Here is a 17,969-nt window from a genome sequence, read left to right as displayed (position 1 = left end):
AGTAGAGACAGGGTTTCACCATGTTGGCCAGTCTGGCCTCGAGCTCATGACCTCAGGTGATGCACCCGCCTCAGCCTCCCAAAGTGCTAGGATTACAAGCATGAGCCACTGTGCTTGGCCACTAAATAGGTTTTCGAATCCTTTTGTTCTCTCTGCTCATTTGGTTTTTATTTCCATGGAATATCTTTTTCTACGCTTTAACTTTCTTCTATATGTCTCTTTACAGGGAAAGTGCATTTGTTGTGGGTAGTACATGGTTAGATTATGTTTTTTATCCTTTTAGCCAGCCTGTATCTTTTAAGAAGAGAACTGAACTCCATTTACTTGCAAAGTTATTAATGATGTGTGAGCCTATTTTTTGTCATATTAATGGTTTTCTCGTTGCTTTATATTTTCTTCGTTCCTTTCTCTTTCTCTTATTGTTTGTTATAGTGGTTTGCTGGCTTTTTATAGTGGTACCATTTGAGTCCTTTCTCTTCCTTATTTGTGTGTTGCTTTACCAGTGAGTTTTCTGTTTGTGTGTGTTTTTTTTTTTTGTTTGTTTTTTTTTTTTTTTTTTGAGACGGAGTCTTGCTCTGTCGCCCAGGCTGGAGTGCAGTGGCCGGATCTCAGCTCACTGCAAGCTCCGCCTCCCGGGTTTACGCCATTCTCCTGCCTCAGCCTCCCGAGTAGCTGGGACTACAGGCGCCCGCCACCTCGCCCGGCTAGTTTTTTGTATTTTTTTAGTAGAGACGGGGTTTCACCGTGTTAGCCAGGATGGTCTCGATCTCCTGACCTCGTGATCCGCCCGTCTCGGCCTCCCAAAGTGCTGGGATTACAGGCTTGAGCCACCGCGCCCGGCCTGTGTGTGTTTTTATGATTGTAAATGTCATCCTTTCACTTTCAGGTTTAGGACTTCCTTGAACATTTCTTGTAGGTCTGGTCTAGTGGTAATGCATTCCCTCAGCTTTTGCTTGTCTGGAGAAGACTTTATTTCTCCTTTATGAATGGTAATTTTGCTGATTATAGTATCTTTGTGATATGGTTTGGATTTGTGTCCCTGCCCAAATTTCTTGTCAAATTGTAATCTTCAGTGTTGGAGGCGAGGCCTAGTGGGAAATGACTGGATCATGGGGATGAACTTCCCTCTTGCTGTTCTCATGATAGTGAGTGACTTCTCACAAGATCTGGTTGTTTAAAAGTGTGTAGCATTTTCCCCTTCGCTCTCTTCCTTCTGCTTCAACCGTGTAAGATGTGCCTCCTTCCTCTTTGCCTTCTGCCATAATTATAAGTTTCCTGAGGCCTTCCCAGCCATGCTTCCTATACAGCTTGAAGAACCATAAGCTAATTTAATCTCTTTTCTTTATAAATTATCCAATCTCAGTTCTTTATAGCAGTGCAAGATCAGACTAATATACTTTGGCTGAGAGTTTTTCCTTCAGCATGTTGAATATATCGTTCTCTTATCTCCAATGAATATATTATTCTCTTTTCTCTGGGTCTGTAAGCTTCCTGCTGAGAAACCTGCTGTTAGTCTGATGGAGGCTCCTTTATAGATGACTAGATGCTTTTCTCTTTGCTGGATTTTTTTTTTTTTTCTCTTTGCTATTTTTAGAATTCTCTTTGTCTTTGACTTATGGCAGTTGACTATAAATATGCCATGGAGAATACCTTTTTGCATTGTATTTGTTTGGGGATACCTGGGCCTCCTATCTCTGGACGTCTACCTGTCTTGCTAGAGTTGGTGAGCTTTCATGTATTATTTCACTAAATAGATTTTCTGGTATTTTTTGGTTTTGTTTTGTTTTGTTTTGGAGGCATAGTTTCACTCTTGCTGCCCAGGCTGGAGTGCAGTGGCACGATTTCGGCTCACTGCAACCTCCGCCTCCCGGGTTCAAGTGATCCTCTCTCAGGCTCCCAAGTAGCTGGGATTACAGCTGTCTGCCACCACGCCCAGCTAATGTTTTGTATTTTTAGTAGAGACTGGATTTCACCATGTTTGCCAGGCTGGTCTGAAACTCCTGACCTCAGGTGATCCACCCGCCTCAGCCTCCCAAAGTGCTGGAATTACAAGCATGAGCCACTGTACCTAGCCACTAAATAGGTTTTCTAATCCTTTTGTTCTCTCTTTGCTTTTAGATACCCCAATAATTTAAATAAATATTTGGTCACTTTATGGAGCTGCATAGGTCACAAAGACTTTGCTGCCTGTTGTTGTTGTTGTTGTTGTTGTTGTTGTTGTTGAGACAAAATCTCACTCTGTCGCCCAGGCTGGAGCGCAGTGATGTGATCTCTGCTCACTGCAACCTCTGCTTCCTGGGTTCAAGCTATTTTTCTGCCTCAGGCTCCCAAGTAGCTGGGATTACAGATGCCTGTCACCTCGCCCAGCTACTAAAATTTTTGTAGTTTTAGTAGAGATGAGGTTTCACCATGTTGGCCAGGCTGGTCTTGAACTTCTGACCTCAGATGATCCACCTGCCTCTGCCTCCCTAAGTGCTGGGATTACAGGCATGAGCCACCACGCCCGGCTGACTTTGCTCATTTTTGAAAATTCTTTTTCAGTTATTTTTGTGTGTGTGACTATATCAGGAAAAAAAAGACCTGTCTTTAAGTTCTGATATTCTTTCTTTTGCTTGATCTAGTCCATCGTTGAAGCTTTTGAATGTATTTTTTTTTATTCTATGAATTATTCAGTTCTAGAATTTCTATGTGGTTCTTTTTTCTGATATCTATCTCTGGTAAATTTGTCATTCATACCCTGAATTGTTTTTCTGATTTTTTTGTATTGTTTTTTGGAAATTTTTGTATCTCACTGAGCTTCTTTAGTATCAAAATTTTGAATTCGTTTTCCAGGATTTTATGAAATTCTTTTTGATTGAGATCTGTTGCTAGAGAATTATTGTGTTCCTTTGGAGATGTCATATTTCCGTGCTTTTTAATATTTTCTATGTCCTTTACCTTGATATCTGTGCATCTGGTATAGTCACTTTTTCCAGTTTTTTTTTTTTATTTACTTTTTTAGGGAAGAACTTTTTCCTGAAGATGTATCTTTAGGATTGATTGAGTAGAGCACAGTGGCTTTGATTCTAGATGGGTGCTGTAGCATAGGATCAGTATGACTGACTTGGCTGTAAACAGCGTCAGTGGTGACTGTGATTTCGTCAGTGACTTAGGGTGCAGTTTTTGGTGGAGGCTGTGGTAAAGTTTTGCTGGGGCCTGGAATGCCAAGTAGGCCAGTCTTCAGGTCACAGTGGTGGCAGTTGTGGATTGAGCATGCCTGTCCCTGGGCCCCAAGGTGTGTCTGCTGGCACCAGTGTTAGCAGGCCAATTCTTGAGCCTCCAGGTAGCTTGATCAGGTGCTGGGAATGGCAACAGTGGGCCAGGCTGTTGGGTGGGTTCTTAAGCCCCTGGGCAGTGGATATAGCATGGGAATTGGCAACAGCAGTGGTGGGACAACCCTCTGGGGCCTCACTGATTAGCATTGGTTTTGGCAGTGACTGATTTGTAGATTGGGCCAGTCTCCATATCCACAGGTGGTACATGGCAATGAGTGCCAGCTGTGGTGGTAGCAGCAGGTTCAGTGGGCCCTATCTCAGGCCCCAGGAGGAGGGTTCAGGTGCCACTGGTAATGAACTGGGCTGGATAATACCTAGTCCCCTGGACATTGCGCTCAGGTTCTGGTAGGGGCTGGAGCCAGGACAGGCTGTGTGCCCTTAGGTTCCTCGGTGGTGCGTGAAGATTCCGACTGTGGTGTATAAGGGTGGGGTGAGCGTCCCAGGCCACCAGCGGAACGTTCAGGTGGAGACAGCAGTGTGTTGTGTCCCTGCTACTGAGGAGAGTGAAGTTGCTTCCCCTGGGAGCAGCCGTAGGTAGGCAGCATCACCTGTGCCTCGGCCCGCAGCAGTCTTTAGCCACAGCAGCTGCAGGCAGTGGAATTTGTCCTCGGGGTTCATGACAATGCTCAGCTGCCCCCCTCTGCATGGTTGGAAGGGGCAAGATTGCCACCCATGCTGACACCTCAGCCCAGGTTGCCAGGCAAGACATAATCCAGTGGAGTGGAGGCCATGGCACTGTGCTGCCACTATTCAAAACTCAGGGGCTTGTAGGGGCAGTGTGAGCTCTCTGGAGCAGTGCCTTCATGCGGCTTCCAGGAAACTCCCTATGTGAGTCTTGGGACCCACAGGGGTCAAGGGACCCTTCTGTGGCTAGGATTGTAGAAGTCTGCAACAGGAATGTGGGCAGCTGAGAGTCTCTCACTTAGCCTTTCTGAGCATTGGGGAGTTTCTCTCTTCTCCCAACCAACTGTAGCTGAGCAGGCTGCCTTGCTTCCTTCTCTTTCCTTATGTTTTAGGCCATTTTTGCATTGCTATAAAGAAATACCAGAGGTCTATGGGAAAAATGGAAGGATGGGAGGAAAGAGGGAAAAAGGAAGGGAGGGAGGGAGACCTGAGACTGGGTAATTAAAAAGAAAAGAGGTTTAATTGGCTCATCGTTCTGCAGGCTGTTCAGGAAGCATAGTTGTGGCATCTGCTTGGCTTCTAGGGAGGCCTCTGGGAGCTTTTATTTATGGTAGAAGGCAAAGGGGAAGCAAGGCACATCACATGGCGAAAGCAGGAGCATGTGAGAGAGCACTGTGGGAAGAGGTGCCACACAATTTTAAACACCCAAATCTTGTGAACGCAGAGTGAGAGCTCACTTTTCACCAAGGGGATGGCCCAAGCCGTTCGTGAGGAATCTACCCACGTGATCCAAACACCTCCCACCAGACCCCACCACCAACATTGGGGATTACATTTCAACATGAGATTTGGGTGGGGAGAAATTTCCAAACTATCACCTTAAGGTGTTTTCTGTCACTTCTCTGTTGAATTTGTGTTCTCTCTTGGATGATCTATATGTATGTAATTATCTACTCACTATTTTGGTTCATAGTGGAGGAGGTAAGAGATGCCTCTAATCAGCCACCTTTGAAGCCCTCTCCTAACCTTCATCTCAGATTATCGATTTTTTAAAAAGTTTTTACTTCAATAGCTTTTGGGGTACAAGAGGTTTTTTGTTACATGGATGAATTATATAGTGGTGAAGTCTGAGATTTTAGTGTACCCATCACCGGAGTGGTGAACATTATACCTACTGTGTAGTTTTTTATCCCTAGCTCCCCTTCCATCCTCCCTCTTTTGAGTCTCTAACGTCCATTATGTCACCCTGTATGGCTTTGCATACTCATAGCTTAGCTCCCACTTATAAGTGGGAATATATATGGTTTTTGGTTTTATTTCATTTGGAATAATGGCCTCTAGCTCCATCCAAGTTGCCTAAAAAGACATTATTTCATTCCTTTTTATGACTGAGTAGTATTCCATGGTGTATATATGCCACATTTACTTTTATCTACTCATTAGTCAGTGGACACTTAGGTTGGTTCCACATCTTTGCAATGGTGAATTGTTCTGCCATAAACATTTGTTTGCAAGTGTAGTCATCTAATGACTTTCTTTTGGTATCTACCCAAAAGAAAATAAGTCATTTTGGATTGCTGAATTGATTGATTGATCTGTTTAGCTCTTTAAGGTATCTCCATACTGTTTTCCATAGAAGTTGTACTAATTTGCATTCCCACCAGCAGTGTATAAGTGTTCCCTTTTCCCCACATCCATGCAAACATCTGTTGTTTTTTGACTTTTTTTGAAATGTAGTCTTACTCTGTCGCCCAGGCCGGAGTACAGTGGCGCAGTCTCAGCTCACTGCAACCTCTGCTTCCCAGGTTCAAGCAATTCTCCCTCAGTCTCCCGAGTAGCTGGGATTAAGGTGGTATCTCATTGTGGCTTTAAGTTGCATTTCCCTGATGATTATGATGTTGAGCATTTTTTAATATGTTTGTTGGCCATTTGTATATATCCTTTTAAGAAATGTCTATTCATATGTCTATTCGTGTCCTTTGCCCACTTTTTAATGGGATTATTTGGGGTTTTTTATTGCTGATTTGTTGAGTCCTTGTAGATTCTGGATACTAGTGCTTTGTCAGATGCGTAGTTTGCAAATATTTTCTCCTGTTCTGTGAGTGGTCTGTACTCGGTTGATTATTTCTTTTGCTGTGCAGAAGCTAATTAAAAAGTTTAATTTTTATTTCAGTAGCTTTTGGGGTATAAGCAATTAAACTAAAGAGTTTAATTAGGTTCTATTTGTTTATTTTTGTTTGTTACATTTGCTTTTGAGGTAATAGTCATGAATTCTTTGCTTAGGCCAGGTTATTGATTTAATATTAAAGCATGTTATCCTGACCATTCAAGTCTCAGAAGGTAACAATTTAAGAAAATTATTTTGGGAGTGTTGTTAACAGGTGTTCATCACTTAACTGCTACAATTAAGTTCTCTATTTTAGAAAACTCATGTAGCAATATAATAATATGTTCTCTACATTTCTAGAAAACTGAAAAGGCTTTCTTGCTAAGTTATATCACTTTTTTGGGAAAGTACACTGGAAAAACCTATAGCTTTTAATAGAAACTTTTATGTTCTTTATATAGCATGTCAAAATGTATGTCCTTACAAGTTTAAATTATGACTAAAACCTCTGCTAAACGTCTAGTGCATTAGAACACAATCTTAGTTTCATTGCAAACCTCACAGGTTTGACTTTTAAAGAAGGACTGAGAAACCATATTTCTCATGTCAAAATTTAAGGTGCACAGCATTATGGTTAATATTTATGCTGCTTCTAAATGCAAGAAAGATGAAAAAGTTGCATGTTAAGATACTTGAATTTCTAGTCCATATCACTGTTAATAATTTTTCTTTTAAGTTGAAATCAAATTTGTATTTCCTAAGAAATACTGTCCATTCTGTGCTTCTGATCTTTAAGGTTTTTTTAAATAGTTGTTTGCATTTAGCCTGTATATATAGATCTCCTAAAATTAGTTTATTGAGACTTTCGATACTTACCAATCAGAAGTTAGAAGTTTATATTGCAATACTTATGTATAATGTGAAAAAACTAATTTTAAAATTCAGGTTGTTTTAACCAAAGTCATATCCACGTAATTTTTAATACTAAATTCTAAATAACGTATAATACCCAATAACTTCTGAAAATTATCTCTGTATTTCTAAATAATATGCTTATACTGCTATTACTTGAATTATCAGTTCTAAAACTTCCTGTTACAATAAATGAAAATCTAGCTGTCTTTCACCACCCCTTCTACTTTCCAAATGATCAAACAGATTAAATAATCTTTGTTTTATCTTTATTCCTGGTACCTGCCTTCTGTCTTCCTGTACTTTGGGACAGGCCTTTTGTGATGATCCTGTGAACTTCTACACTGCTTACTTGTATTGGCCCCCTGTTCTTTGCTAGGTCACACGTCATTCACTCTCTGGGTTAACCGTCTCATTTTGGTAGAGCACATTCTTCTGTAGCTTCCTAAGAATGAACACATGTAGGTAAATTTTTGTATTGTCTTGTATTTAAATATTCCTTTATTTTACTCTCATGTTTGAATGATAGCTGTAACTTGATATAGAACTCTGAATTTTTCTACATCTGTTTTGTTTTTGTTTTCTTAAATAATAAAGTTTTTAAATTAGTATTATTTCATCTAAGAAGTTTAGACATAGCAGTTCTCAGGCTGGTGCAGTCTTCTTCCAGTGATGTCATCAGGACCCAGACACTCTTCATCCCTGTGCTCCTGTATCCTCATCCTGTTGATCTGAGAAATCAAGGGTTTTAGGTTTTAGCTTTTGTACTGTATGTAAAAGAGGCAGGCAAGAAAGAACTTGTTGATTATAGAAGTTGAAGAAGACAGGCTATAGAGTATGCCACAAAACTTTCTGGAATGCTCATCTAGATTTATATTTTCAATAGAGTTTTTCCTTTTTCTCAATAGTTTTCCCTTTTGTCTAAGAAGAAATGTCATCCACTTTTAATTTTTCCATCATTGTATTAAAATTTCTATTTGATGTTAAATATTTCATTTCAAAGAGCTCATTCTTGATATATGAATATTCTGTTTTCATCTTAAAGATTCAACAAGTTCTATAATCTTTCTGAGCTAATAAATTTTTTCTGTCTTGGACTTTATTTCTGCCTCCTTTGCATTGTCTCCATTTCCTTCCAATTTAATTATTTGTGATATAATCACAAATTAACTCCCCCAAAAGCTAGGATCTTTAAAATAATAGACATCTTGCAGTGTAATCCCCACCCCCTTGCTACTCCACCCCCCCCCCCCGTTTCCCACACCCCAGGAAACCATAATCCTAAGTCCCATGTTCGTCATTCCTTTTCCTTTTATGAAGTTTTATTGCATTTATAAGTATCATTTTATAATTTTTTTTCATTTTAGTTTTTAACTTCACTAAAAGGGTATCACATTGTTTGTAATGTATTAGGACTTTTTGCACTTAATATTTTTCTAAAGCTCATCTGTATCATTGCATGTCATCATGCTGCTATAGAGTATGACATTGTATTACAATAACAGTTCATTCATGAACTAGACTGTTAATGGATGTTGGGGTTATGCTGAGGTTTATGCGATGGAGTACAAGCAGAATGAACCTTCTCGTATACATCTCCTTTATAAATGTGCAAAGGATTCTTATAAGTAAATGGGTGAAATCTTTGTGTCAAAAGTTACATGAAGGTTCAACCTCATGAGATAGTGCCAAACCACTGTTAAGTATTTGAAATAACTTTTACCAGCGATGTACAAGGGATACTGTGGATCCATATCCTCTCCAGCACTAGGTATTGTCATGTATTTTTATTTTTGCCAAATAGGTGTAAAATGATAGATCATGTGGTCTGGATTGAAAGTATTCTTTTTGTGTATAACATCCATTTTATTTTTTCTTCTTCTTTTTTTTTTTTTTTTAAGACGGAGTCTTGCTCTATCGCCAGGCTGGAGTACAGTGGCACAATCTCAGCTCACTGCAACCTCCACCTTCTCGGTTCAAGCGATTCCTCTGCCTCAGCCTCCCAAGTAGCTGGGATTACAGGCATGTGCCACCACGCCCAGCTAATTTTTTGTATTTTAGTAGAGACGGGGTTTCATCATGTTGTCCAAGATGGTCTTGATCTCCTGACCTTGTGATCTGATGCCCACCTCAGCCTCCCAAAGTGCTGGTATTACAGGTGTCAGCCCCCACACCTGACCAACATCCATTTTCTTAATGGGCCAATGGGTTTCCTATGGGTTTGTAGAATTTTTTTAAATATGTATTTTTTGTTATTTTTGTTGTTTATGTGTTAAATACCTTCTCCCAGCTTATGGTTTTTTTTGTTGTTCTTGTTGTTTTGAGACGGTCTCGCTCTGTCGCCCAGGCTGGAGTGCAGTGGCCCGATCTTGGCTCACTGCAAGCTCCGCCTCCTGGGTCCGCGCCGTTCTCCTGCCTGAGCCTCCTGAGTAGCTGGGACTACAGACACCTGCCACCACGCCTGGCTAATTTTTTGTATTTTCAGTAGAGACGGGGTTTCACTGTGTTAGCCAGGATGGTCTCGATCTCCTGACCTTGTGATCTGCCCGCCTTGGCCTCCCAAAGTGCTGGGATTATAGGCGTGAGCCACCACGCCCGGCCATCTTAAGGTTTCTTAAGAGTTTAAAACTGTATTTTTGACATTTAAATCTTAATCCATCTGGAGTTTGTTTATAATATGGTTTGAAGTATTTTTTAATATAAATAACTATTTTACAACCTTAATTATTGAATAGTCTTTCTCCATTAATCTAATATTATAGTTAAAAATGTTTGTGTTTGTCTGAATTGTCTGAACTCTTTTTTCTATTCCATTGGCTGTCTGTGCCTTTGCCAATACTGTATTGTCTTTATTATTTTTTATAGCCTTATAGTAAATCATGGTATCTAGGAGAGTAAGTCCTTTCTTTGTTCTCTTCAAAAGTGTCCTGGCTATTCTTGGTTTTTTACTTTTCCATATGCATTTAGAATCTTGTCATATTCCATGAAAAACTTCATTGCAATTAATTGGAATTGCATGGAATCTGTAGTTTTATAGTTTCCCCTGTGGAATGCCTCCACACATCTTCTGGTAAAGTTTTTTCTAGACTGTTGATATTCTTTGATACCATTGTAAATGCTGTCTTCTTTTTAACTATATTTTCTAATTCTTTAGTATCCAGAAATGGAACTAACTTTGTATATTAATCCTATATCTACTTTGTGAAACTCTGTTGTTTCTAATTACCTATAGATTCTTCTAGATTTTTTATATAAACAGTCATATCATCTGAAAAAAAACATTTTTTTTTGAGTCTTTATGCCTCACGTCTTATTTTTTTTATTTATTTTTGAGACAGAGCCTCGCCTGTTGCCGAGGCTTAAACATTGATCTTCCCACTTCCGTCTCCCAGTGTTGGGATTACAGGCATGAGCCACCACTCCTGGCCACCTCCTGTCCTCTTAAAGCTTCATTTACAGGCTGAGGTCTTTAATAACAATTGTTGATTAGCAATAGTGATAGTGTACTAATGTTTTATTTAGGATTTTTGATCTAGATTTGTCATAAAATGAGTCTTTGATTTTTCCTTTCTGTAAGTACTTGGATATTGGTTTCAAGTTATGCTGATTTTATAGAATACCTTGGGAATTATTCTTGCTTCTTATTTTGTCTGAACAAGTTTGTAAAAATTGGGATGATCTGTCTGTTCCTTGAAAATTTGACAGAACTCAGCTTAAAAACCATCTATTCCTCCTGTTTTCTTTGGTGGACAATTTTTTAACTTTTTTTGATTTTTAAATATAGTGTTATGCTTTTTAAATTTTTTGTGAGTCAGTAAAGGTTTATTTTTATAGGAATTGTTATCCATTTCCGTTGAGTTTTCGTTATTATTGACAAATAGTTATTCATAATAATTTTCTTTACTTTTTTTTTTTTTTGTTTTGTTTTGTTTTTTTTTTTGAGACATAGTCTTGCTCTGTCACCCAGGCTGGAGTACAGTGGAGCAATCTTGGCTCACTGCAACCCCCACCTCCTGTGTTCAAGGAATTCTCCTGCCTTAGCCTCCAGGGTAACTGGGACTACAGACACCCACCACCACACCCAGCTAATTTTCTTTGTATTTTTTAGTAGAGACAGGGTTTCACCATGTTGTCCAGGCTGGTCTCGAACTCCTGACCTCAAGTGATCTGCCTACCTCGGCCTCCCAAAGTGCTAGGATTACAGGCATGAGCCACCATGCCCGACTTACATAGATGTGCATCCTTTTACATTGTATTATTTTTTGGAAATTCTTTTGATCAGTTTTACTAAAAGGTGTCTATTTTGATAGCTGTCTTAAAAGAGCTGACTCTTGGCTTATTGATTTTTTCTTTTCCATCTCATTAACTTCCTCTTTAATTTCTGCAGAGAATAACCTGTCTCTGATGGGGGAGGGACATAGATTATTTTTGCTTACTCTCTGGTCCCTAGTCAGATTGTTGACCAATCCCCAATTTTTGAGCCCACACATTACACCTCCCTCAACAATATCTGTTGTCTCCAATTCTGAGGATTTCAGTTCTGCAAAATATTTGCCAGGTTCTCATATGTGTTTCCTTGTGCAGGTCCTTAGGTTATAGCTTTCTTCCTGCTTCTAATTCAGTTCATCCTCCTCCATAATTCAGTTTTCCAAAAATGTGTTGAAATTTCTCTTATCCTTATATCTTTTCACCTTTTCTCTTTACTTAATGTGTTCTACCTTTTAAAATCTCTTATTCTCACTTTAGTGTGTTTTGAAAAGGTCAGGAGAAAATTATGCATGTGGTCAATCCACCACTTTTTTAACCCCAGGCATATAAATCCTGTTCTAAAATAGGCATTAACTGAACGTCTGGATGCTATTCTTCTGGAAAAAGCAGAGACTGAGCAACAGTGTCTTTCTCTGAAAAAGGAAAATATAAAAATGAAGCAAGAGGTTGAGGTAAGTCAATATTTTAGTGTTCTTTTTTATTAACTTATATAGTGTAGTCACTAATTTTAGAGGTAAGACTTTAAAAAACATCTAATCTGATTGACATTTTGTAATATAAACAAAGAAACAGATTGAGATTTTAAAAGAAAAATAACGAAATCGCCTAACTATACAGCAACAGAGGTGAATTTACTTGTTGCCTTATCTTTTTTATAGCTATAATGCTATTCTTTAATAAAAGCAAAAAAAAGTAAGTTGATTTTCACACATGACTAAATACTGTTATCTCTGTAGTTCTGGGCTATTCAGAGACATACTTCTGTTTCTTGCCTATTAGGTCTGAGCTCATTTGAGTTGTAGATCTAATATTGTAGATGTATATTGTCATACTTTAGATAGGCAGCACCTAAGGAGAATTATTGGAACATCAGTATCATGTTTCTCCAAATACATTTATTCTCATTTACTTTTCTCTCTACTTAGTTTGTAGCTAATATTTTTCCTAAGGGCAGAGGCTTCTTTTGTCTGTCTTAAATAATTTATGTGTGCTTATGTTTTGTAATAGGATTCTGTAACTAAGATGGAAGATGCACATAAGGAGTTGGAACAATCACATATAAACTATGTGAAAGAAATTGAAAATGTGAAAAATGAATTGATGGCAGTACGTGCCAAATACAGTGAAGACAAAGCTAACTTACAAAAGGAACTGGAAGAAGCAATGAATAAGCAATTAGAGCTCTCAGAACAACTTAAGTTTCAGAACAACTCTGAAGATAATGTTAAAAAACTACAAGAAGAGATTGAGAAAATTAGGCCAGCCTTTGAGGAGCAAATTTTATATCTGCAAAAGCAATTAGACGCTACCACTGATGAAAAGAAGGAAACAGTTACTCAACTCCAAAATATCATTGAGGCTAATTCTCAGCATTACCAAAAAAATATTAATAGTTTGCAGGAGGAACTTTTACAGTTGAAAGCTATACACCAAGAAGAGGTGAAAGAATTAATGTGCCAGATTGAAGCATCAGCTAAGGAACATGAAACAGAGATAAATAAGTTGAATGAGCTAAAAGAGAACTTAGTAAAACAATGTGAGGCAAGTGAAAAGAACATCCAGGAGAAATACGAATGTGAGTTAGAAAATTTAAGGAAAGCCACCTCAAATGCAAACCAAGACAATCAGATGTGTTCTCTTCTCTTCCAAGAAAATACATTTGTAGAACAAGTAGTAAATGAAAAAGTCAAACACTTAGAAGATACCTTAAAAGAACTTGAATCTCAACACAGTATCTTAAAAGATGAGGTAACTTATATGAATAATCTTAAGTTAAAACTTGAAATGGATGCTCAACATATAAAGGATGAGTTTTTTCATGAACGGGAAGACTTAGAGTTTAAAATCAATGAATTATTACTAGCTAAAGAAGAACAGGGCTGTGTAATTGAAAAATTAAAATCTGAGCTAGCAGGTTTAAATAAACAGTTTTGCTGTACCGTAGAACAGCATAACAAAGAAGTACAGAGTCTTAAGGAACAACATCAAAAAGAAATATCGGAGCTAAATGAGGCATTTTTGTCAGATTCAGAAAAAGAAAAATTAACATTAATGTTTGAAATCCAGGGTCTTAAGGAACAGTGTGACAACCTACAGCAAGAAAAGCAAGAAGCAATTTTAAATTATGAGAGTTTACGAGAGATTATGGAAATTTTACAAACAGAACTGGGGGAATCTGCTGGAAAAATAAGTCAAGAGTTTGAATCAATGAAGCAACAGCAAGCGTCTGATGTTCACGAACTGCAGCAGAAGCTCAGAACTGCCTTTACTGAAAAAGATGCTCTTCTCGAAACTGTGAATCGCCTCCGGGGAGAAAATGAAAAGTTACTGTCTCAACAAGAATTGGTACCAGAACTTGAAAATACCATAAAGAACCTTGAAGAAAAGAATGGAGTATACTTACTTAGTCTCAGTCAAAGAGATACCATGTTAAAAGAATTAGAAGCAAAGATAAATTCTCTTACTGAGGAAAAAGATGATTTTATAAATAAACTGAAAAATTCCTATGAAGAAATGGATAATTTCCGTAAGAAATGTGAGAGGGAAGAAAGACTGATTCTTGAACTTGGGAAGAAAGTAGAGCAGACAACCCAGTACAACAGTGAACTAGAACAAAAGGTAAATGAATTAACAGGAGGACTAGAGGAGACCTTAAAAGAAAAGGATCAAAATGACCAAAAACTAGAAAAACTTATGGTTCAAATGAAAGTTCTCTCTGAAGACAAAGAAGTATTGTCAGCTGAAGTGAAGTCTCTTTATGAGGAAAACAATAAACTCAGTTCAGAAAAAAAACAGTTGAGTAGGGATTTGGAAGTTTTTTTGTCTCAAAAAGATGATGTTATCCTTAAAGAACATATTACTGAATTAGAAAAGAAACTTCAGTTAATGGTTGAAGAGCGAGATAATTTAAATAAACTGCTTGAAAATGAACAAGTTCAGAAGTTATTTGTCAAAACTCAGTTGTATGGTTTTCTTAAAGATACGGGGTCTGAAGTTTCAGAAGATGGTGAAGAGAAAGATGTTAATATCCTACAGGCAGTCGGTGAATCCTTGGCAAAAATAAATGAGGAAAAATGCAACCTGGTTTTTCAGTGTGATAAAAAGGTATTCGAGTTAGAAAAAGAGATTAAGTGCCTTCAAGAAGAGAGTGTAGTTCAGTGTGAAGAACTTAAGTCTTTATTGAGAGACTGTGAGCAAGAGAAAGTTCTCTTAAGGAAAGAGTTAGAAGAAATCCAGTCAGAAAAAGAGGCCCTGCAATCTGATCTTCTAGAAATAAAGAATGCTAATGAAAAAATAAGGCTTGAAAATCAGAATCTTCTAATTCAAGTTGAAGAAGTATCTCAAACATGTAGCAAAAATGAAGTCCATAATGAAAAAGAAAAATGTTTTATAAAGGAACATGAAAACCTAAAGCCATTACTAGAACAAAAAGAATCAGAATTACGAGATATGAGAGCAGAGTTGATACTATTAAAGGTACAGTTCATTTTGAATTGTATTGTTTCAAATAAATTCTTAGTTCAGCTCTAAAATATATACGTTAAACATTTTTACAGCTTGACATCAAAAGTAAATTTTTACCATTCAAGTTCAAGTGGCAACTTTCTGAAAAGTGCGTTAGACATTTCCATGTTGTATGTCCAGTTTATTACATTTATTTTTGGGGAGTTTTAGATAATTTTAAAATCTTGAGTTTATAGAAGAGTAAATGATTAGGGATTTAAATGTCTTGGTCAGAAGTTTATCAGTCGCTAGCAAAACAACTAAACATGAAAAAACTTGAGTCTCATTCTTGTGTGAAATGCCTAGTTATCTTTTGTAAAGAGCACTTTGAAGCAAGAGAGTGAGCTTTGGTGGTATTGCTAAAATTTTTAGGGTTTTCTTTAAAAATTAAAGAATAAAAGTCGTTTATTCGTTTCCGTATTACACATGTATTTGATGTATCAGGTTGTTTATCTTGGCATTGGTTACTTTTTTTTTTATAGTAAATGCCATATGCATAGTAAGGTCAGTATTAATTTTCTGGTCTAACAAGGGAAAATCTGTTGACCAAATTGCTTTTTGTAGGAATTCTCTTTGATAATGATTTCTTTATGCTTAATATGATGGCCGGTTCATTATGGAAAATGAATTCTGATTCTGATTTTTATTTTGTTTTGTTTTGTTTTTTCCCCCTGTAAAATCTAGGATTCCTTAGCGAAATCACCTTCTGTACAAAATGATCCTCTGTCTTCAGTAAAAGAGTTGGAAGAAAAATTAGGTAACTATGGTTTTACAGATGTTGTCACAATTAGACAGATTCTTGTTAGTGTTAGAATAGATTGGGAAATACAGTAGCCAAATAATGAGTTGTTAAAAGCACAGTTCGTAGCTGTCTTTTCCTGGAGCTCACGTTCTTGCCCTTCTGACACCTGTTTGCCTTCTCTTTCAAAAGTGTTACTTTCTATTGTTTAACCCAGGCAAGATTGATGTGATTTATAAATGGCTTCCTGATTTATTTTGGATTTTTCAGTCATTTAGCAAACTTTATTTAAATGCCCAAGTATTCTAGACACTGGTGATAGAAAAGTGGTTGAGGGTACAGACCATGTGCTCAAAGATCTCACTGTTATTGCAGTAGTTTGAGGTGTGGACAAGATACAGCACTGACAGCATAGGAACTTACACTGTTTTGAGTTAAGAAAAGCAGCATAGAATAGTGTTTTCAGCCGAGTCTTGAAGAATGAGAAATTTTACACAGGAAGAAAGGTATTCTAGGAAGAAGGAAGAGCAGGTGCTTGTAGGTTGACATATAGCATACATCAAGGCACATATAGGAAGTTCCTGGAGAGGTAAGAGCCAGATCATAAACACAACAGTATGATTGACATGCAGAGGAGTTAGGGCTTTATCTCATCCATTTATTCCTCACAGTAACATTATAGGATAGCTCTTTTATTACCATATAAGGATCAGGAAACAAAGTATGTAATGTGCCAATGATCCCTGAATTTAGTGCCCTATTAGCTTAGGGTAAGGGAAGTTGAAGAGTAGAATGACTCCCAGTTGTTTATAATAGGTTATTGGGGCAGATTGGGATGTTCAGTTTTAGAAGTAAGTTTAAATACCAGTCCAAGTAGAGATGTTAGAATGCTACGCAAATCTGGAGTTAAGGGGAGAGACCTAAGCTAGAGATAAATATTTGTAGTTAAAGAGTGGGCATAAAAGCCGGGAGAGGGGGCGTGGTGGTTCACGCCTGTAATCCCAGCACTTTGGGAGGCTGAGGTGGGCAGATCACAAGGTCAGGAGATGGAGACCATCCTGGCTAACGCGGTGAAACCCCGTCTCTACTAAAAATACAAAAAAAAAAAAAAAAATTAGCCAGGCGTGGTGGCGGGCGCCTGTAGTCCCAGCTACTTGGGAGGCTGAGGCAGTAGAATGGCGGGAACCCAGGAGGCAGAGCTTACAGTGAGCCGAGATCATGTCACTGCACTCCAGCCTGGGTGACAAAGCAAGACCTGTCTCAAAAAAAAAAAAAAAAAAGGGCTGGGAGATTGACATTACCAAGGGAGTATAGCCAAAAGATGGAGACCAGAGACAATTGTCCATTCATGTAAAGATAGAGAAGATAGAGACAACACAGGAAATTGAGAAGGAACAGCTAGTGAGGTAGGAAAACCTGGAACATAAAATGTCTTGAAAGCTAAGGCAAGTGACACGAAGTGAAGTGCTTCAAGAGGGAAAAAGTGGTTAGCCATTGCTAGTGCTGCTAATGTATTAAATAAGATGAGTACTGAGAACTGACCACTGCCTTAAGCAACATATAGAGGTCAGTGTCCATGACATGCTGGAACCAGAGCTTGATTGCAGTTGATTCTAGAAAAAAATGGGGGAGGCAATGTTTAAGAGCATATATAGATGACTCTTTTCAAGGGATTTGCTATAGGGGAAAGAAAAAGCAATGGGACAAAACTAGAGGGACCTTGTGGTTTAATTTTTTATTTTATGGGAAGAATAACAGCATGTTTGAGATGTTTCACCTATCCCCTACCCTCTCTAACTGCTTTCACTATTTATTCCTGGCCTTAATTTCTTGATGGTAATTTTTCTTGTTGCATGTTTATAAAATATTGGGAAAAAATCTGCTAGAAAGGGGAAAATTGCTGCTGGAGAAGAAGGAGGGAGAATTGTTGCTCTGATGCTTGATTGAGTAGGTAAGGAGACATAGGATGAAATGCAGATGTGGAATGATTGGCCTTTGCTCCGCACACAGACACTTCACTGTGGTAGCCAGAGGGAAGGCACTGGTGCAAGTAAATTAATAGGCCAGGACAGAAATTTGGATCATAACTGAATTTTTAGAAACAAATACCAAGAAGTCCTGAACTCTGGAGTTCAAATGGGGTAGGTAGCTAAAGAAGTTAACAGAGAGACCATATTGGATAGGTAAAACATATTACAGGTTTAGTTGTGAAAGTCAGACCCACCAGCCAGGAGGAGGAGTGTACCTATGGAGCGTAAATACTGATCTGCATCTGATATCT

The 17,969-nt window shown here is 38.1% G+C and overlaps 1 protein-coding gene across 2 annotated transcripts in view; it reads left to right on the top strand.

Moving 5' to 3' along the window:
- The window catches only part of GCC2 (GRIP and coiled-coil domain containing 2), a 63,869-nt gene that overhangs the window by 11,445 nt on the left and 34,455 nt on the right, over positions 1 to 17,969 (top strand). For both annotated transcript variants that reach the window (XM_008008316.3, XM_008008315.3), the window contains exons 5-7: positions 11,793 to 11,897; positions 12,454 to 14,922; positions 15,634 to 15,706. In XM_008008316.3, the coding sequence (XP_008006507.3) occupies positions 11,793 to 11,897; positions 12,454 to 14,922; positions 15,634 to 15,706 (2,647 nt within the window). The remainder of the gene's footprint in view (positions 1 to 11,792; positions 11,898 to 12,453; positions 14,923 to 15,633; positions 15,707 to 17,969) is intronic.

This window comes from Chlorocebus sabaeus, chromosome 14 (assembly GCF_047675955.1).
Source record: "Chlorocebus sabaeus isolate Y175 chromosome 14, mChlSab1.0.hap1, whole genome shotgun sequence".
Classification (NCBI taxonomy): domain Eukaryota; kingdom Metazoa; phylum Chordata; class Mammalia; order Primates; family Cercopithecidae; genus Chlorocebus; species Chlorocebus sabaeus.
This window is presented reverse-complemented; position numbering and strand designations above follow the sequence as displayed.